The 21,388-nt window shown below is 47.5% G+C and overlaps 1 protein-coding gene across 1 annotated transcript in view; it reads left to right on the forward strand.

Annotated features, from left to right (window-relative positions):
* The first annotated feature begins 1,678 nt into the window (after positions 1-1,678).
* The window catches only part of Chi3l1 (chitinase 3 like 1), a 41,999-nt gene continuing 22,289 nt past the window's right edge, over positions 1,679-21,388 (forward strand). The window contains exon 1 of the mRNA XM_045142744.1: positions 1,679-1,714. Within this exon, the coding sequence (XP_044998679.1) occupies positions 1,679-1,714 (36 nt within the window). The remainder of the gene's footprint in view (positions 1,715-21,388) is intronic.

Consider the following 21,388-nt stretch of genomic DNA (forward strand, 5'->3'; position numbering starts at 1 on the left):
AGTATGCACATATTAGGCATGTATAAATATTTACAAAGCAAACTCATGTCCCTGAACACTCACTGTGTCCCTAGAAAATAAGCAATATTTTCTCACCACCCTCAGGTTACAGGGACATGGTGTAGCAAAGCTGGGGTTAAGATGCTAGTCTAACCAAAAGAAAAAGAAAAAGAAAATGCGGTGGTGCACACCTTTAATCCCAGCATTCAGGAGGCAGAGGTAGGAGGATCACTGTGAGTTTGAAGCCACCCTGAGACTACATAGTGAATTCCAGGTCAGCCCGGGCTAGAGTGAGACCCTACCTCGAAAAACAAAAACAACAACAACAACAAAAGATGCTGGTCTAGAGGAGACCAAAAGCCAGGTCCAGGTTTGTACCATGCCTGTCTTCTCAACCCTGCACAGTGTGCAGACCCAAGGCTGTGTGTGTTGGGCATTAACACTGTGTTGCACAGACATTAACATGCACTTTAGCCTCTCACTGATGCCAGTCTGACAGCATCGCATGAAGTCACACATGAAGAAACGTGTTCTATGAACATGTACACATGAAGCCAGTGGTGGAGTCAGGGCCTGCTTTGGGCCCACCCCATGATCTCCATGCCTCTCTTGCTTTTACACCACAGCTCTTTTCTCTGCAACATCTGAGTTTTACAGTTGGCCGGGGCATGAAAAGTTAATAAAGCTTAAAATAGAAAGCACTTCCTGAGCTCTGACCTGGTGCCAGAAGCTAGCTGGGGTCCTGTGGGGCCGCAGCAATGAATCTTGCTTCCGTGGGGTTGCAGTTGGTGGGAGCTCTGGGTCAGCATTGCCAGGGCGGGAGGTCAGTCCCAAGGGGAGGTGGGGGGAAGACTTCATCTCTGAAAGGGAGAAGCCTTAGACCACCAGAGAGGTCTCATCTCTGATCGTAGGTTCATGGGAGTGATAAAAGACCAGACAAGTCCGGCATCAGCATCATTACTGTTCTTATTTCGTTCTTTAAAAGGTGTCTGTTTGTCTCCACCTGAGTACACCTCTCACTCCCATTGCTGGAGACAACCCCTTCATAAAGTTTGAAGCCGGGCATGGTGGCGCACACCTTTAATCCCAGCACTTGGGAGGCAGAGGTAGGAGGATTGCCATGAGTTCGAGGCCACCCTGAGACTACATAGTGAATGGCAGGTCAGCCTGGGCTACAGTGAGACCTTACCTTGAAAAAAAAAAAAAAAAAGTTTGAGTCCCTATCCCAGAGCAAATTCTACTTTAAAATCAGATAGTCTCCCTGTACTCACCAGACTGTCTAGTCACCCCATACAAACTAGGGCACATAGCCCAGGGCGGCCTCTGCGCCCAGGTGCAGACTCGGCCTGAGCAGGTAGTGCGCCGGGCTTGAAACGGTCTGGAGGGAAGGTGGGTTATTTCCACCTTGGCGGCTAACGGCATGAACATCCAGCCCTTTTCCTGTGAAGAAGAACCTTCAGCTGTCTCTCTGCTGCTCACCACGTGTGACACATCTGCCCGGGGCCAAGCCATGCCACCCCTACCCACCAGTCAAAGGAGGGGCATGACCCTCCTGGCCGAGCTGCAGCCTTCCAGAGAGTCCCTTCGCAGTCCAAGCGGCCCACACCTCCCCAGAGCCGAAACCGCTCGTCGGTTCAGTTACACGATATGTCACACACACATTATAGTGTTGACGATAATGCGCTGCAGGGACTCCCACAGACCCATCGCCCAGGTAAGGACACAGACGGTGGTCAGCACTTCGGAATTCTCACCACCATGACTTCAGTCTGCCATCTGAGCCCTGTTTGGGTTGAAGACATGGGTCCGCATCTCCCCAGGGGAAAAGTTTCCCACGACAGGCACAAAACACTCGACCAAGAGCAGCTTGTGTGGGAGAAAAGGGTTTATTTTGGCTTTATAGACTTGAGGGGAAGCTCCACGATGGCAGGGGCAAATGTGGCATGAGCAGAGGGTGGACATCACCTCCTGGCCAACAGCAGCAAGACAGTGTGTCAAACACTGGCAAGGGGAAACTGGCTATAACACTCGTAAGCCCGCCCCCCAAAACACATCTCCTCCAGCAAGGCTTCCATTCCCAAATTGCAACCAGCTGGGGACCGAGCATTCAGAACACAGGAAGTGGGGATACCTGACTCAAACCACCACACCTACACTGTATTCTAGAAGTTCCACAATTTGTTTTTACTAGACGTTCTTAACCTTCTAAAACTGGTGTCTATGTATTCTGTAAGGAAATCCCAATTTTATTTTATTGTACACATTCTCTTGTTTTCTTTTCCATCTTTGCATCTATATATTGCTGGGTGAAATGGTACTGAATGCTTTCTTCTTTCACTGGGATATCCCTGCTGCTCCAGCTGTTGCCTCAGCCAGTAATAAACTGATCGGTGGTATTAAGGCACTGCCAGCCTCATAAAATGATCTGGGGGGCGGTGGTCTCTTTCCATTTTCTGAGAATTATGACAAAATACCCTGTCTGTTCCTTGCACATCTGGTTGCAGTCAGCAGCAAAGTCATCTTGGAATAATACATTTTTGTTGTTGCTGAGGATGATTTACTTATAACTGATAACCGATTAATATCTGTGGAGCCTATAGGAGACCATCGTGGTTTCTTTTTTCCCCTGAGTAGGTCAGGAGCTGGATGGAGCTTTGGGCCCCCCTGCCCACCCAGGCTGAAGACCCTCCAGGTCCAAACCCAGGAGCCTTGGATGACAGGAGGTAGTACCAAGGCTGGAGGGGTCCCTAAAACTTCCCCAGGATCTTGGGTGTTAGGGAGGGGTTCAGGTGCAGCAAACCATCTCCTTGCTTTCCTTCCACCTTTCTTCCTCTTCCCTGACCCCCAACCACACCCCATGAGGTCACAGACTCAAAGCATCATTTTCCTACACTTGTGGATCTCGGGTGGAGAAGACATTCATGGCCCCTTGACTCCAAGGGCTGCTGTTGCCAAGTTGGGGACTCAAAAGGGACTCTGGAGAATGAGCTGTACTATCAGAAAAGCCGAAGGAAACAGTGGCAGTGTGTGTTTAGACAGTGTCAGCTCTGAAAAGCTTGCATAGCACCTTCTCTGAGGAGTAGAAAGAGACTCGAGGCCTTGCCCATTCCTCTTCGTGTGTGTTTCTTTCTGAGCATCTTCCCTAGAGGGCACACTGGGCACAGTGAGTTTGCAATTGACAAGCACTTTTTCTGCTCCTTCGGTGCTCTTCTTTTTTATGAGACAGAGAGCAAAAATGTGAGAGAGAGAAAGAGAGAGGAGAAAATTGGCATACAGGGCCTTGGCCACTGCAAACAAACTCCAGACACATGCACCACCTTGTGCATATGAGCCACACGTGCATACATGACCTAGTGCATCTGGCTTACATGGGTTCTGGAGAGTTGAACCTGGGTCCTTAGCCTTTGCAGGCAAGTACCTTAACTGCTGAGCCATCTCTCCAACACATCCTTCAGCACTCTTGCTGTGAGGAAAGCTCTCTCCTCAAGTCCAGAGCTTAGTGCTGGAAGAAAATAGGCCCGTTTTAGTTAGTTTGGCCATTTGGGCAACAAATATTTTCCAAACACATCTGAAGGGGAGAGAGGTTGTTCCAAAAGCCCCGCTGCCACGTTTCTTGTGGGCCTTTCCTCGTCTTGCTGTGGTGGGAGCGGGCAGAGGCACACACAGACATTCCTGGCATTCTCTTGCACTACCTACCACATGGCATGAGAGATCTTGGGAGCTTAGGGTGGCCCCAAATCCACACCACTCCCTCCTCCAGGGTGTTCTTGCCATTCCCAGCTGTCACACAGGCCAATAATAAACCAAGGAGGCCAGGCAACCAAAAACCCAGGCTTAGCCACAGACAAACTCCCGGTCCTCCAACCCTGTTGTCCCCTCCATTTTTGGAGACTGCACTCCATGGTGGGGCACTTTAGGGACTGCCCGGGACAGGGAGGCATCTAGACTCGAAGACTGCAAGGATCCAGTGCCCATCAGTCCTGCCCTGACCCAGTGGTCCTTGACCTTCCTCTGAAGCACTGAGGAGCCAGCCCACCCTAACCAGCCCCAAGCCAATGTCTTCTTGAGCCTCCTCCTAGCTGTGAATTTGAGTTCCTCAGACCACAGCGGCAGTTTATGTGCATGCATGTCTGTCTTTGCTTGGGCATCCATAGATGTGGGCATCTCTTCCTGCTCATGTTGGAAGGCGGTTGTCAGTAAACATTACACACGGCCTCTCTGCATCCATGACTAGATCCTGGGCTCTCTTTTGTGCGCAGCTCAGCCCGCCTCACTGAAAGGCAGACCTCAAGGAAGAGATGTGGCTTTGTAACAGGAGCCTGGGCAGGGCTTTACCCTCATCATCTGGGAGCCTTAAGGTCAGAGTGCTAACAGAATGTCACCCTAGGGCTGAAGAGATGGCTTAGTGGTTAAGGCACTTGCCTACAAAGCCTAAGGACTCAGGTTTGGTTCCCTAGTACCCACATAAGCCAGATGCACAGGGTGACTAAAGTGTCTGGAATTTATTTGCAGTGGCTGGAGGCCCTGGCATGCCCATTCTGTCTCCTTCTCTTTCTCTCTTAAATAAATAAATAAAAATTTAGCCGGGCATGGTGGCGCACGCCTTTAATCCCAGTACTTGGGAGGCAAAGGTAGGAGGATCACCATAAGTTCAAGGCCACCCTGAGACTACATAGTTAATTCTAGGTCAGGCTGGACCAGAGTGAGACCCTACCTCGAAAAACAACAACAAAAAATTGTTTTAAAGCAAATGTCACCCTACCTGCATCACCCAGACTCAAAAGCCACACAGAGCCTGGGCATGGTGGCGCACGCCTTTAATCCCAGCACTCAGGAGGCAGAGGTGGGATAGGCCGTGAGTTCGAGGCCACCCTGAGACTACAGAGTGAATTCCAAGTCAGCCTGGGCTAGAGTGAGACCCCACCTCGGAAAATAAAACGTCATACAGGCTGAAGGAAGGTTCACTTGGGCTTTGCTGCTGCATCCTCAGTGAACTTGAGCAAGTTCACTTCTCATTTGGAGTCCTACTGTACAGTGGACAGGTTTCACTAGGTGACCTGATGGCCACAGCCACTCTCACCAGGTGCCTTTTCTCAAGAAGAAGTAAAGAAGGGAGGACCCTGATCTACTTCAAAATTTATTTATATTTTTAAATATTCTATTATTTATTTATTTGACAGAGAAAGAGGGAGGGAGGAGGGAGGGAGAGAGAGAGAATGAGAATGAGCATGCCAGGGCCTCCAGCCACTGCAAATGAACTCCAGACACATGCGCCCCCTTGTGCATCTGGCTAACGTGGGTCCTGAAGAATTGAACCAAGGTCCTTTGGCTTTGCAGGCAAATGCCTTAACCACTAAGCAATCCCTCCAGCCCTTGAAATTTATTTTTAGTATTTATTTATTTAAGAGGAAGAGAGAGAGAGAGAGAGAGAGAGAGAGAGGGAGCATCCCAGGGCCTCTAGCCACTGCAAACAAACTCCAGATGCAAGCACCACCTTGGGCATCTGGTTTTATGTGAGTACTGGGGAATTGAACCTGGGTCCCTTTGGCTTTGCCAGCAAATGCCTTAACCACTAAGCCATCTCTCCAGTCCCTGATCCTCTGCTTAGAACCAAGTACCGCCCCTCACCCTACTCTCCCAGCGAGAAGACCCCTTTCAATATGAACCTTGAGCTGGAGGGGGAAGGCTTGCTCTATGGCTCCTCCTCCACCCGATCACCCCACCCATGTGTGCCCACGGAAAAAATTCATCCTTTCTGGGACCTATGACCACGATGGTGGGGGAGGGAGCTGTCATATACTGCCCTTTGCCCCAGGGCTGGTTCTTCAGATGACTCAGGGCCTCAGTCATCACCAGCTGACTAGGGTTCTGGCAGGCCCTTCTTTTCCTCCTGAACACCTTGCGCCACCTCTGCAGTGGCTGCCATGGAGCCAAAGGCAGCCAGCAGTAGAGCATGACACCCAGGCTGCGTCCATAGCATCTCTAGAGTGACTCAGAGGTCACTGACTCTCGGAGAACATCCAGAGAGCCCCTCCTCAGCCCGGCTGTTCAAGAACCTTCCCCACACAGCAGGCCCCAAATGCCTGGAGACAAAATCTTTCTAATCCTTTAATCCCGCAGTGGGAGCTATATTCTATTAAGGGACCGTGACTTCAGTGGAAAAAGATAATCATCTGAGGGCCAGCCGTATCATCGTATAAAATTACTGAATTTTGGTGTGGATGCTGCTGTTTAAATTAAGAGAGGTGTATAAAACAAGAAAAACATACCTGATTTTTAAAGCAAGACAAAAAAAAAAATAACTAAGAATTCAACATGAGCAGTGCAGTATTTTTAAAAAATCTCTTCCAAATTTGGGACAGCTGAGATAATGAGACTTGAAAGAATGTGAAAGAAAAAGAGTGAGAAATCATGATGGGAAATAGAGAGAGACAAAAAGAAGAAAAAGGTGAAGGGGAAAGAAAGGGCAGGGTGAGAGGAAGTGGGGAGGAAAGGGGATCTGAGAGCGGGAGAGAGCAGATGACCCCGCGACTCCCCGGGCTGCACGTCCCACCATGCATTACCGTGTTCACATTATCACCGGGCACCAGCTAGAAAACCAGCAGGGTGAGGTGCTTACTGCCATTACAGCGTTTCATCTTCCCAAGAACTCTGAAGAGTAGAGGTATTTGGGGGGTGTTTGGTTCTTTGTTATTTTCTGTTGTCATTGTTTGCTTTTGCTTTTGGTTTTGTTTTATATATATATATATATATATATATATTTTTAGAGGTAGGGTCTCACTCTAACTCAGGCTCTCCTGGAACTCACTATGTAGTCTAAGGGTGGCCTTGAACTCATGGCGATCCTCCTACCTCTGGCTCCCGAGTGCTGGGATTAAAGGCGTGCGCCACCACGCCTTATTTCCAAGCAGAGAGAGACAGAGAATGGGTGAGCCAGGGTCCCTAGCTACTACAAACTCCAGATGCATGTACCACTTTGTGCATCTGGCTTTATGTGGGTAGTGGACAATGTAACCCAGGTTGTTAGACTTTGCAAACAAGCACATTAACCACTGAACCATCTTTCCAGCCTTTGGTTTTTGTTTTGATTTAAAATTTTTTTTTTTTTTCGAGGTAGGGTCTCGCTGTAGCTCAGGCTGACCTGAAATTCACTGTATAGTCTCAGGGTGGCCTACCTCTGCCTTCTGAGTGCTGAGATTAAAGGCATTCACCACCATGCCTGGCTAAAATATTTTTTATTTATTTGCAAGCCGAGAGAGAGATATAAGACACATAGAGAGAATGGGTGTGCCAGGGCCTCCAGCCACCACAAATGGACTCCAGATGCATGTGCCACTTTGTGTCTGGCTTTACGTGGGTACTGGGGAATCAAATGTCTTAGGCTTTACAGGCAAGTGCCTTAACTGCTGAGCCATTTCTCCAGCCTCAGCCCATTTTTTTTGTAAGATTTTTATTTTTATTTTTTATTAGAGAGAGAGACAAGGAGAGAGGGAGGGAGGGAGAATGGGCAAACCAGGGCCTCTAGCCACTGCAAATGAACTCCAGACACATGAGCCACTGTGTGCATCTGGCTTACATGAGACCTGAAGGATCCTTAGGCTTTGCAAGCATGCACCTCAACTGCTAAGCCATCTCTCCAGGCCACAGCCTTTGTCTTTTTTGAGAAATGGTTTTGCTCCACAGTCTCCACAATGCTTGGATTCTGGCCGTGGGCCACCACACCTGACAAGAGTAAGTGTTTTACAGATGTGGGAAGTTAAGATCTCAAAAAATTGCACAAATTCACATTAGCATTAATAACAACATGCCTTTAATCCCAGTACTTGGGAGGCAGAGGTAGGAGGATCACTGTGAGTTCAAGGTCAGCCTGAGACTATATAGTGAATTCCAGGTCAGCCTGGGCTAGAGTGAGACCTTACCTCAAAAAATAAAAAGAAAATAATAATAATAATGAGGAACAAGTCCAGCATAGTGGCACACCCCTTTAATCGCAGCACTCAGGAGGCAGAGATAGAAAGAAGGATCACCATGAACTTGAGGCCAGCCTGAGACTACATAGGGAATTCCAGGTCAGCCTGGGCTAGAGTGAGACCCTACCTCATAAAAATCAAAACTAAACAAAAAAATAATAAGAAGAAACAGGGGCAAGCGAGATTGTTCAGTTAGTAGAGTGCTTGCCTTGCAAGCCGTAAGGACCTAAGTTCGATCCCCAGCATCCTCGTAAAAGCACAGGGTGTGTGGCTCACACTTGTAGGTAATGAAGACAGGAGGAGGATTCTGGGGACTGACTGGCTGGCCAACTTAGTCCACTTGAGAAGTCTCAGACCAATGAAATACCATGTCTCCAAAGAGGTGGTGGGTGCTTGGGGTGACCCCCGAGACTGTCCTCTGGACTACATGGACACGCACACACAGCACACAAAATTAGAAAATAATTGAGGCAGGACTCAGGCCCTCCCCTAAGGAGAGACTCTGCACTTCCCTGCACTGCCTCACCACGAGCTCCCTGTGGAACGGTCCACGTGGCTGCTCACTGTCCCCTGGCTATCTGGGGCAGCCATGCTTCCCTCCCTTTGGCTTCAGAAACTCGTTCAGTCCTCCCATCTGCTCATCCTGCCTCCCCCACTTCAAAACTCTGTTCGGCTGATCCCTCCCAGTCTGCTGCAGCACAGAGCTGCTGGAGCTCAGCACCTCACATGTGGGTCACTTGCTCAGAGAGCCCGCCCAGTGCTCCGACACTTGGCTCTGATTTCTTCCTATCATGGCGCTGCCTGCTGGGCTGCGCTTTCTGCCTGATCATCTTCCCTTGTACAAGAAGAGAATTTCCATGTAAGCAGAACTTCATCAGACTTGCTAACCCTCTCTCCAGCACCTAGCACCATGGCTGGCACACAGTAGATGCTTTAAAAGTGTTTGTTGGAGGCCAGGATCTCAGCACGCAGGCGGCAGAGGCAGGAAGACCACAGGTTCTAGGCCAGCCTTACTTACATAACGAGACCCTCGCTCAAAACAAAAACAAAAAAAAAATATTTGTTGGGGCTGGAGAGATGGCTTAGCGGTTAAGCGCTTGCCTGTGAAGCCTAAGGACCCTGGTTCGAGGCTCGGTTCCCCAGGTCCCACATTAGCCAGATGCACAAGGGGGCGCACGCGTCTGGAGTTCGTTTGCAGAGGCTGGAAGCCCTGGCGCGCCCATTCTCTCTCTCTTCCTCTATCTGTCTTTCTCTCTGTGTCTGTTGCTCTCAAATAAATAAATTTAAAAATATATATATATTTGTTGAATAAATTAGCAAAACTTCTCTGTAGCCCTGTATGGGAACCTACTCTTAGCTATCAAGGGGGCATTTTTTTTTACAAAGAACCAGCGATAAACCATATGTTGTATTTCCCACATAAGTTGTAGTCAGAACCCGTCCTTTTCATAAGTGGAAGATCTTAGCTGGGGCTATAGATGGAAGTGAACGAGATTTGACGTCCAGCTCAAATCTTGATCTCTTGGAGCTTCTAGACTACAGAATGGGGAAGACACAGGTCCACAGAGGATTGTGACTCGAGATGAAATGAACCACTTATGAACAGCAAGAAAGAACAAATCAAATATGTCCAAAGGAAGGAGAAGGAGTCTGGTTGAGCGATCAGTAGGTCTCTAACAAAGGACATCAGCACTGAGCTCGGGCCCTGAATGAAGTTCGTCTCACAGCGTAAGCCTTGACCTCCGGCTCGGTGCCAGGACCCACAGGTGTGTCCAGACAGGATGGCTGGAAAAGCAGGACACGATAGAGATAAGAAGAGCTTGGGCTGAGGCGGCAGGATGGCAGAGGGAGGGGGTGCTCTCTGGAGCCCCCAGCAGGCTGCAGTGAACCCGAGGAAGGGCCTGGCTCGGGCATGACGGGGTTAACCTGCTTCTCTCTGAGAAGGAGCTGGGGCAGACTGATTCCTCTCTTTTCCTCAAGTGCTGTGAAATATAAGCAGGGTCAACATGCCCGATTTCTCAACAGCAGGAAATGAAGCAACTATTTTTGAGAAAACAACTGCCTTGATGAGGCCACGGCTCCAGGCTTCGTCCCTTTGCCTGTCACATTAATCCTGGCTTTAGAGAACGTTTCTGCTAAGGAGGCTAGCTGGTCCGGGAAGGGGTGGGGAGCCAGGATCCTGGGGACGGATGGAAATGAAGGTGAGCAGGGCTCAAGAATTGCCTGTAGGGCTTGGGGACCAGGAGGACCAGGTTAGTGGAAACACTGGAGACTGCCTTGCTGTGAGGAGAAAGGAAGGGATGCAGCTAGGCTCCATGGAGCTAGGGATTCTCCAGGGAGGAGCCAGGGCCTCTTCATTCCTCTCCTCCATGTTTCTGAAACCCATGGTCCCTCCCCTAGACTAAATAAAGCAGCTTTGGGAATCAGGACCGCATACATTTCTTCTAGTTTCTTCTCCTGGGCCCATGCCTATAAATCCTTTTCCAGACCGTACTGTAATTATTGCCCGCTGACAGTCTATGTGAGCAACCCTTGAGGGAAAGAACCTGCCCACCCCCCATCCCAGGTGTCCCCAGTCCCTGGAGCAGGTGGAGTTAGATGAAGGCATGTGGCTGCTTTCAGTCTGTCCCCCCCACCCCCCACCCCCAGCCGGTCTCTAAGTGGCAGCATGCTTCAGGTCTGGCCTGGGCCTTTTCCTTCTCTCCCCATCAGCTCATGTCCCTCAGCTTTAAATAGCTGCTCTGTACCTCCCCAGGCACCTACCTCCAGCTTAAGCCTCCCTGCGGAGCTCCAGATGTGCAAAGCCTCTGGCCTACTTGCTCTGTCTGCCCAGAAGAAACAAGTTCACCTTTGGTATGACCAAAACAGACCCAACTCTGACCCTCCTCCCGCCTTCTGCATCCTACCCTAGAAAGGCACACATGTCCACACATCTGAAATGAGGATCCCAGGGACACTCCTGGTTCCTCCTCTTCTCTTACCCTTTACATCCAGTTCATCCCTAAGTTTGCCCTCCCCTTCAGTAAATGTCTAGAGCCTCCACCTCACCCTGCCAGCTTAGAATGAGCTGTCACATCTCCTGCCTGGGCCCTCGTTAACAGCTATTCATAGTCCAGTGTGGTGGCACGTGCCTGAATTCTCACTTATTTGAGAGAGTGGGGTGGGAGGATCACTCAAGTTCAGGAGTTCAAGGGCAGCCGAGGTAATGAAGCAAGACCCTCGCTCAAGAAACATCAAAACTAGCCCAGCGTGGTGACGCACACTTTTAATCCCAGCACTCGGGAGGCAGAGGTAAGAGGATCGCCATCATTTCGAGGCCACCCTGAGACTACATAGTGAATTCCAGCTCAGCCTGGGCTAGAGTGAAACCCTACCTCGAAAAATCAAAAATAAAGTAAAATAAAACTAGATATTCACATTCTAATCTCATCCACTTCCCTCACTCTGTCTGTTTTTCACAGGGCAGTGACAGTGACTTTCCAAACATAAATCTTATCCTGTACCCCTGTTTGAATGTTCTGGGGTGTCTGCTTGCATGGAAAACAAACCTTCTGTGGCTTACAATGCCCGCCTGCCTCTGACCTTCTCTCTCTCTCTCTCTCTCTCTCTCTCTCTCTCTCTCTCTCTCTCTCTCTTCTCTCTCTCTCTCTCTGCCTCTCGCCCCCCCACCCCCAGCTCCATCTGCTGTAGCCATGTGGGACTATTTGCTTGTTTTTCCTTTTTCCTATGGTTTTCTTTACTTGGTTAGTTTTCCCCCTTCTTGACCAACCTCCTCAGTCCCTCAGATTTCTGCTGAAGACTGCCTTCAGGGAGAGGCCTCTCTGATTAGCCCAACGATGTCTATTCTGTACCCCACGCCAGCAAGTGGTGCCCGGTAAGGTCCCTGACCAATCCACCACTGGTCCCCAGTGACTCCAGTGCACTCTTTTTCTCTCCTTCTAAGCCACTAGAGATTGAAGCAGCTCCTCCCTTATTTGTAAGTTTCTCAAAACTACCCACCACCCCACAGATTGTGGAATTTCTTCCTTCTCCAAAACCAGTTGCAGAACTCGACAAAGGCTAGCCACCTGCTTCCCAGCCGTCATTCTCAGATTCCAGGCATAAGTGCAGAGAAATGCAGGGGAAGAGTGGGGAGAATGGAAAATAACCCGTAGGAAGAAGCGGAGGAGTCCTGACTGACTGAGTTCCTGTCATGGTCCTCAGTTTATAGTTAGCTTCTGACTTCCACTCTTGGCAAGGCCTGTGCGGGTTATGTAGGACAGTCCCCACTTCACCTCTTCTGTTCTATTGTCTGCCTGGGCCTCGTGAATTTCCTGCGTGCTCGCTCCGGCTCCGTCCTTCGCTTCCTTGCTGCTCTCCCCACAAGGAACAGCAGTATTTCTTAAGCAACTCTGGCACTCGGTGTGGAAAGAGCCAACTATGGCTCCAGTCTTGCTCCACAACATAAAACCTGCATCCCTTTGGGAAAACTACTTATCTTCTCCAGGCTTCAGTTTGCTCATCTGTGACAGAGAGAAAAAGAGCAACAGGATTTGACAGAGGGTGGCTGGCACAGCAAACTGGTATCCCAAAAAGCTGTCCTTTCCCCCAGGGTAGGTAAATGGTGATAAGTCATTTTCTCTCACCCCTGCGACACACATGCGCGTGCGCGCTCATACACACAGCGTTGGGGTTGGATAAGGCAATGCTTAACCAAAAAGCCTAACCATGTTCTTGACATGGAAGGCAGATGACTGTTCTGCTGTCTGGGTTCTGCTGTGACCTGAAAGAAGAGCCACATCCTGTCTGGAGGTGGAGAGCTCTATCTCAGTGAGGAGGTTCCCAGGCCCAGAAGACTAGCCTTACGCAGGTGGGCAAGCGTCCCTTGTATCTTGGGCTCCTACTTGAGAGCAGGGTATGCTCCTGAGACAAAGCATCACTGGGTAGATGGCACTTTCTATGTGGAGCGGGGTAGACACAGCTCCGAACTCCCCTCAAGTCTTATTGGAATCTTTGGTCCAGTCTTCTCATTACAAGCTAAGGGACCTCAGTGCCCTCAAGGCCATGTTGGTGACAGCCTCTTAAGGGGAAGTGCATCTAGGGGGGACAGAACACAGTCATGTAATCCAGCTGCCCCTCCATGTGGGAATTCTTAGTTCTGTGCCAGGCTGGGCAATCCTGTCAAGTTGGTTTCATTAAAGGTGCTGTCACTTTCTTTCAATATCCAGGGGCATTCCAGACTGTGTGAGTTTCACCCCCTTGGGCAGGGGCTGCTTTGCAGAAGAAAGGTCCATATGTCAGTCAAGATCCTCTAGAAGAACAGAGACAATAGAATGAATATGTAATAAGAAAGGAATTTATGTCTGGAAGGATGGCTTAGCAGTTAAGAGCCTTGCCTGCAAAGCCAAAGGACGCAGGTTCAATTCCCCAGGACCCATGTAAGCCAGATGCACAAGGTGGTACATGTGTCTGGAGTTCATTTACAGAGGCTGGAGGCCCTGGTATACCCATTCTCTCTCTCTCTCTCTCTCTCTCTCTCTCTCTCTCTTTCTCTCAAGTAAGTAAAACTAAAATATGAAATGAGAAGGTAATTTATTGCCATAGCTTATAAGATACAGCCTAGGTCATTCAACAATAGCTGTCTGCAGACTGGAGAGTCAGAGGGCCTGATAGCGGCTCAGTCCCCCAGGCTGGATGCAGGCTGGGCTCTAATGCTCACAGAGGGTACCTGAATGGTAGATGCACACACAACTGAGCAGCATGGGCAGCCAGACAACAAAAATGGTTCCATGTTCTCCTGGAGCTTCCTTGAATACACCCCACCCACTCTGGAGGAAGGACTTTGTGTCTCCCCTAATCCATCACAGACCTTCCCAAGAGGCACATCTCTCACTCGGTTCCTAATTGGATCAAGTTGACAACAGAACTTGACCATCACAAGTTCACCCCTTGTCAACTTGACACCAAATCACAACTCCTTGTGTCTTGCTTAAATTCCAGATGAAGATAACAAGATCATAATTATGCCTAACGTGATGTAGCAATCCCACATACAACCATCAAAATTCTCCCCCCGCAAAAATACATGACAAAATCCCTTGAGGAATGCTTAGACTCTAAGACTCAATAATTTAGATATATGTTTAACAATAGCTAGCTACTGAGATCATCTCAACCGATATTAATTACATAGTGGAGAAATAGAGGAAAGGAAAATAAAGTTATCTGAATAGTTTGCATGCATATGCATAAATACATTCAACAAATAGGACAGAAACACTCATGGCAGCTATAACCCCAGTTTCTGTAACTGGTCATGCGGGCTTAGCTGGTATTTGTAACTACTTTCTTCTAGTACTCATTCTGAATTGTCTCAATCCTCAGCAAGCATCTCAGCAAGTCTTGGTTCCTCACCTGGACGAGTGACATACACCTTAATTCCTAAACAGTCTGGCTGCAGGTCTGGAGAAATGGCTTAGTGGTTAAGGCTCTTGCCAAAGGACCCAAGTACAAATCCTCAGGACCCACTTAAGGCAAATGCACAAAGTGGCACATGTATCTGGAGTTCATTTGCAGTGTCTGGAGGCCCTGGCATGCCCATTCTCTGTCTCTCCTTCTCTATCTGTTTCTTTCTCTGTCAAATAAATAAATAAAAATGATTGAAAGAGTCTGGTCCATTTATCACCCTGCCTTGATTGGGTTGTTGTACTTTCCTATTGACCTTGATTTCCAGGACATTGGGAAACTAAGAGGTGCCAAGGATCTTCTTGCACTCCAGACATCCTCTTCCTTACCTCCACTGTAGAGGAATAGTCCAATTTCACTCTGATAGTCTGGATCAATCATCTCTTCTAACATTATAATTCTATTATTTGCCACTCAAGAGCATACGGAGCCCAACATGGCCGTGGGTGGGGGTCTTAGCATAATACTTAGCAAAATCATTCAGTGGAATGATTTCTGTGTCTCCTGGCACAAGCACTCCTCCCTCGGGAGCCAAGACTCCTAGGCCAGCAAAACATAATGTTGCAAGAACAGGAAGCAAAAGTTTGACTAATGGGCCACTAGAGGGATGGTGAGTGGTACCATGCTCAGTTGTATCCCTTGATCCCTGTGAATTCGGCTATAGGAGTATCTGCGCCATATACTGGATGTCAGTTCAGAGCATATATACAGCCCTCTGAAGAGCTTTGCCTTAGCCCTCCAGGTTAGAGCCACCTAGGTAGTACTGAAACTATTTCTTTAAAAGGCATTGCAAGGCAGGCGTGGTGGCGCACGCCTTTAATCCCAGCACTCGGGAGGCAGAGGTAGGAGGATCACTGTGAGTTCGAGGTCACCCTGAGCCTACATAGTGAATTCCAGGCCAGCCTGGGCTAGAGTGAGACCCTACCTTGACAAACCAAAAAAAGAAAAAGAAAAAGAAAAAAGGCATCTCACCATTCTGTCAAGCCAGCTGCTTCAGGATGGAAAGGAACATGGTAAAGTCCAGTGTATGAGCCCACTGCCGCACTTCTTTGACTTCCTTGGTCAGAAGCAATGCTGTGTAGAATACCATGGTGGTAGAGAAGGCACTGTCAGTCCATGGATGGTAGTTCTAGCAGAAGCGCCATGTCCAGGAAAAGCAAACCCATACCCAGAATAAGTGTCTATTCCAGGAAGAACCGAATGCTGCTCTTTCCAAGATGGAAGTGGTCCACTGTCGTCACCCTGCCACCAGGGTGCTGACGAGTCACCCGTGGTGCCATGGGGACTCAGTGTTGGTCTCTGCTGCTGACAGGTTTGGCACTCAGTAGCAGCTGTAGCCAGGTCAGTCTTGGTGAGAGGAGGTTCATGGTGTTGAGCCCATGCACAGTCTCTAGCCTTGCCACCACGGTCACTTTGTTCATCAACCTGCTGGGCAGTGATGAGGATGGTTGGGGATAGGTTGACTGCCACCTGCAGATTGGGTCACCTTATCTACTTGATTCTTAAGGTCATCCTCTGCTGAGGTCACCTTTTTTTTTTTAATTTTTATTAACATTTTCCATGATTATAAAATATATCCCATGGTAATTCCCTCCCTCCCCACCCCCACACTTTCCCATTTGAAATTCCATTCTCCATCATATTACCTCCCCGTTACAATCATTGTAATTACATATAGAGGTCACCTTTTGATGAGCATGTTGTTGCAGTCAGGTTCACATTGCTGCTAGAAATCACCAGACCAAGAGCAGCTTTTGGAAAAGAAAAAAAAAAAGGATTTATTTTGGCTTACAGACTCAAGGGAAAGCTCCACGATGGCAGGGGAAACAATGGCATGAACAGAGGGTGGACATCACCCCCTGGCCCACATAAAGTGGACAATAGGAATAAGAGAGTGTGCCAAACACTGGCATGGGTAAACTGGCTATAACACCCATAAGCCCACCCCCAACAATACACTGCTCCCAGGAGGCATTAATTCCCAAATCCCCATCAGCTGGGAACCTAACATTCAGAACACCTAAGTTTATGGGGGACACCTGAATCAAACCACCACACATGTATACGGAACACAAGTATCTTTACCTCTTTTGCTCATTCCGAGAGAAACCATCACAGATCCACAGAAGAGGCACATCTCTCATTCGACTCCTGATCTTATCAAGTTGACAACAGAACTTAACCATCATAGTTAGTCACTGTTAGGCATGTCTCCCACTCCCTGCACTCAGGTCTCATGGACCTCTGGGTAGATAAAGCCTGGAAACTGGGCTCAAGGGCAGTTGGCAGCAGGCTGTGTCATCAGCAACCGAGGGACATGGAAAAGCCACTTCTTCTCTGACAGCGTGGAAACAAACTGGAGGCCTAAAACAGCGTAAGTGTGAGATCTTAAAATGGAAATCAGAAGTCCAAAAATGAGTTTTATGAGGCCAGCACCAAGCTGTCAGTAGGACTGCCTTCACACTGGGAGTGGAGTAGAACCTATTTCCTTGCTTTTTTTAACCTTCTCAAAGTTGCTGAACTCTTTCATTTGTGATGCCTTTCTCCATCTTCACAATACATCACTCTGCCCTCTGTCTCATTGTCACCTTCCTTTTTCGGTGTCTGCGGTAGTTTGAATGTAAAGTGTTCCCCTTAGCCTCATGTGTTTGGGACTAAGCCACATGCTTAATTTCACCTGGTGGAGATTTTGGGACGGGGAGACTTGCTGGAGGTGTGTCACTGGGCCTTGAAGTTATTTTACCCAGCTCCAAGCCCAGTATTTAGGCTGCTTCCACCCAGATATGTGACAAGATGACACTCAAAACTTTAAGCCTGAAATAAACCCTTTCCTCCCCTAAAGCTGCCTCAAGTTGGGTGTTTTGTCCCAGTGATGAGATGGTGACTGTTACGGTATCTGACTCTCCTTCAGTCCTCTTATAAGAACCTTTGTACTGATTTAAAAAAAAAAAAAAAGAACCTTTGTGATTATATTTAGTCTACTCATAAACTAAGCTTCCCATCTAAGATCCTTGATAAACTTCCCCAACTCTCTCTCTCTCTCTTTTCCAGGAAAGACAACTTAGTCATAGATCCTGGAGGTTAAGACATGAAAATCTGGTACAGACATTAGTCTCTAGCACCCTCTCCTTACAATAAAGTTCTCCTCAGACCCTATCTGTTTCCTGGATCCTGGAGAATACATTCTCATCTTAGGACAGAGAGTGTAGTTTTAAGAACTCTACTGATGAAGACTCTATAGACATCTTTCATGACTGTTTTTGTGTTGAAGACCTTCAGAATAGGTAAGTACTATTATCTTACTCACTTCTTGGTCAAGGGAAAGGAGCTGCATATAGCCCTTGTCTATGTGTGCTCCAAAGCCAGTACTTACTGGAAGAGCCAGGGAGTCATCTGATCTGCAGAAGATGGAGGCAGGGCAGAAGAGCAAGGATTAAGACAGGGTTGAAGAAGGAAGGGAGCACCTGCTATGCCCAAGACTCTTTCACACAGTGCCCATTACTCCAACGGTAATCCTACAGAACAGTGAGGCTCAAAGAATCGGAGTGATGGTCCCAAAGTCAGCAAGTGGCCCAGGTGCCTTCTATCAAGGCAAAGTCTGGTTGGGGTCACTGTGGCCCAGGGCTGTGCAGTATCACAGGACTGCCTCTCTCCTGGCTTTGCTTGTGGTGAACAGGGCTGTGTAGACAGGTTAGATCTGCACATGTTCTCAATGCATTGCTCACTAGACTTCCTTTCACAGCTTCTGCTGTGGAGATCCCTGTGGAGCCAACAGGTACATGGAGCTAACTGTGACCTTACTCTGACCTGCCTCCTTGGGTTCCTCTGGAGAAGGCCCATGCATCATGGGGGAGCTAAACCTGCTGCTTGCTGAGTCTGGTTCTAGCTCTGATGGCACAGGCCAAGTAGATTGATTGATGTGGTATCCTGACTATGAAGCGATTGCTGCCAGGGCCAGGCCAGGTTTCTGGAACCTGATTCCGCAGAGTCGTGCTTTTTGGGGGGTGAATGTATCATCTGAGGATCCTGATACCTCCTGACACCCGAGAACAGAGGGCGGAGAGTTATGTGGGGTCTTTCTGACTATGGAGAGACTTCTTTGAGGGTTACATATTTCCTACTGGTGCCAGTAGGGTTCTTCTAATTCCCAGATCAAAGCCTCCTTCCTGGGCCCAAAGTTTTCTCTTTTAAAGTCCTATGGCTCCATTAGCTATTGATGGCTACAGACATGACATTCGTAAAAGATGGCAAATATTAAAGGAAGCGAATCAGTTCTCCTGTGTTTTCTCTGCATAGTTAAATATTCAGAAAACAATCTCTTTCCTCAGAAAAAAATTAAAATATTTTATTTATTTAGTAGACAGAAAGAGGCAGATAGAGAGAGAATGGGCATGCCACTGCAGATTCCAGACATGTGTGCTACCTTGTGTATCCTGCTTTATGTGGGTACTGGGGAATTGAACCTGGGTCCTTCGGCTTTGATGTCAAGTGCCTCAACCACTAAGCCATCTCTCCAGCCCCAAAGAAATTGGCCACGCTGGGTACTCATGACTTGTCTTTTTTTATTTTTTTACTTTATTTTATTATTCTTATTATTTTTTGAGGTAGGGTCTCACTCTAGCCCAGGCTGACCTGGAATTCACTATGGAGTCTCAGGCTGGTCTCAAGCTCACGGCAATCCTCCTACCTCAGCCTCCCAAGTGTTGGGATTAAAGGCATGTGCCTTCACACCCCGCCAGAAATTATTTATACAATGTTAAATAGACTGTTCTCCCTGTAAGGGACAGAGACAGAAAAGGGAAGTTGTCCTGCTACATTCAAAAGGAAATTACCCCATGTTGCAGTTATTTTTTCATTGCTGGACACCCAACCAGAAGCAGTTTATGGGAGGAAAGGCTTTATTTCTGGCTATTAGAACCCAGGCAAAGCATCACCATGGTGGAAGAGGCTGGCTCACTTCAACAGATCCACAGCGCAGAGACAACACCAACAGCCAGCAAACATGAGCAGCCAGAGCTCCAGCTGGCTCCAAACCCACCACAGGGCTCACTAGAAGATACGCCCCCAGTGATACCTCCAGGAGGCTTCTTGGAGACTTAAACTGCAAGCTTAATCAAAAACACCTCAGGAGGCCTCTAGGCGTGGTGGCACATCCCTTTAATCCCAGCACTCAGGAGGCAGAGATAGGAGGATAGCCGTGAGTTCAAGGTCAGCATGGGCTAGAGTGAGACCCTACCTCAAGAAAATGACACCTCAAGCTATGGAGGACATCCATTTCCATTCAAACCACTACACCCCATTACTGAAAATCTCAACAATGATGTTTCTCCCTCCCAAAAGATCTATTTGTACTTAGTTATATTTATAAGTGATTGATTTTCTTAAATGCAATTGATGGGACCACCCCAGCAACTGTTTTTCCGTCATGGTTCACCCCTCTTGTCATCTCCTCTTCTATCAACACGAACAATGTCCAGCAGGCAAAGTGATATAGATTATGCAGTTCTGCTGGGAATCATACATGATAATAAAAAGGAACTCATTTGAATGGGAAGAGATTAAGTTCGTTATAGAAACAGGCAGAACTCTAGTTTGACTTTTAGTATATAACATTTGTGTGATAATTTTCTGTAAAGAATGCAAAATCCATTCATATCCAGCCAATTTTATTAAAATAATTAAACACATCATTGCTCCTTTCAAATTTATTCATTTATAAGCATTTTAAACCCACAAAAATAAAGTTTACTTCCTTTAAACCATTTAAACTTATGGCATAATTTTAAATTAGTCTTTTATTATTTTCTGTTATGTTCTTGATCACCAAAAACACTTTTTAAAATATTTTATTTAGGGCTGGAGGGAGGGCTTAGCAGTTAAGGCACTTGCCTGCAAAGCCAAAGGATTTCGGTTCGATTCCCCAGGACCCACATTAGCCAGATGCACAAGGGGACGCATGCATCTGGAGTTCATTTGCAGTGGCTGGAGGCCCTGGCACCCCCATTCTCTCTCTCTTTCTCTGTCAAATAAATAAATAAATAAATAAAATATTTTAATAAATAAATAAAATATGTTAAAAATATTTTATTTATATATTTATTTGAGAGAGAGAAAGAGGCAGATATATATAGAAAGAATGGGCACACTAGGGCCTATAACCACTGCAAATGAATTCTAAATACATGTGCCACCTTGTGCATCTAGCTTTTCATAGGTACTAGGAAATTGGACCCGGGTCCTTATGCTTTGCAGACAAGCACCTTAACCACTAAGCCAATTCTCCAGCCCCAAGCACACATTTAAAATTAAAATTAAAATTTGTGCTAAGGAAGAAGCTAGAGAGATGGCTTAGCAGTTAGGGCACTTACCTATGAAGCCTAAGGACTCAGGTTCAATTCCCCAGGACCCATGTGAGCCAGATACACAAGGTGATGCACATGTCTGGAGTTTGTTTGCAACAGCTAGAGGCCCTAGTGCACCCATTATCGTTCTCTATCTGCTTCTCTCTCTCTCTCTCTAACAAATAAATAAAATAAAATAATTTTTTAAAAAATATCAGGAAGAAGGCATAAGTCTGTTTGGTATTTTTCATTTTTTAAATTTTTATTGTTATATTACATGTTATATACCAAGCTTTTAAAATGTCTTTTAGAGGAAATTATTCATAGGTTTATTTTATTTTGGAGTACTAGGGATGCAGCCCAGATCTGCACCTGTGCTAATCACTCTACCTGAGGCAGGATGTCTTCTCACTGTTGTTTACGCTGCATTCACTGGGCTTGCTGGTCTGGAACTTTCAGGAAACCCCCGTCTCTGCCTCCCATCTTGCCATCAGCAGGCTGGGATTCCAGAGGCTACCATGGCTTCCAGCTGCTATGCGGGATCTGAGGTTCTGAACTCAGGCCCTCCAATTTGAGCTGCAAACACATTACCCACTGAGCCATCTCTCTAGTCCATAAAAGGGATAATCTTTT

This window comes from Jaculus jaculus, chromosome 1 (assembly GCF_020740685.1).
Source record: "Jaculus jaculus isolate mJacJac1 chromosome 1, mJacJac1.mat.Y.cur, whole genome shotgun sequence".
Lineage (NCBI taxonomy): Eukaryota > Metazoa > Chordata > Mammalia > Rodentia > Dipodidae > Jaculus > Jaculus jaculus.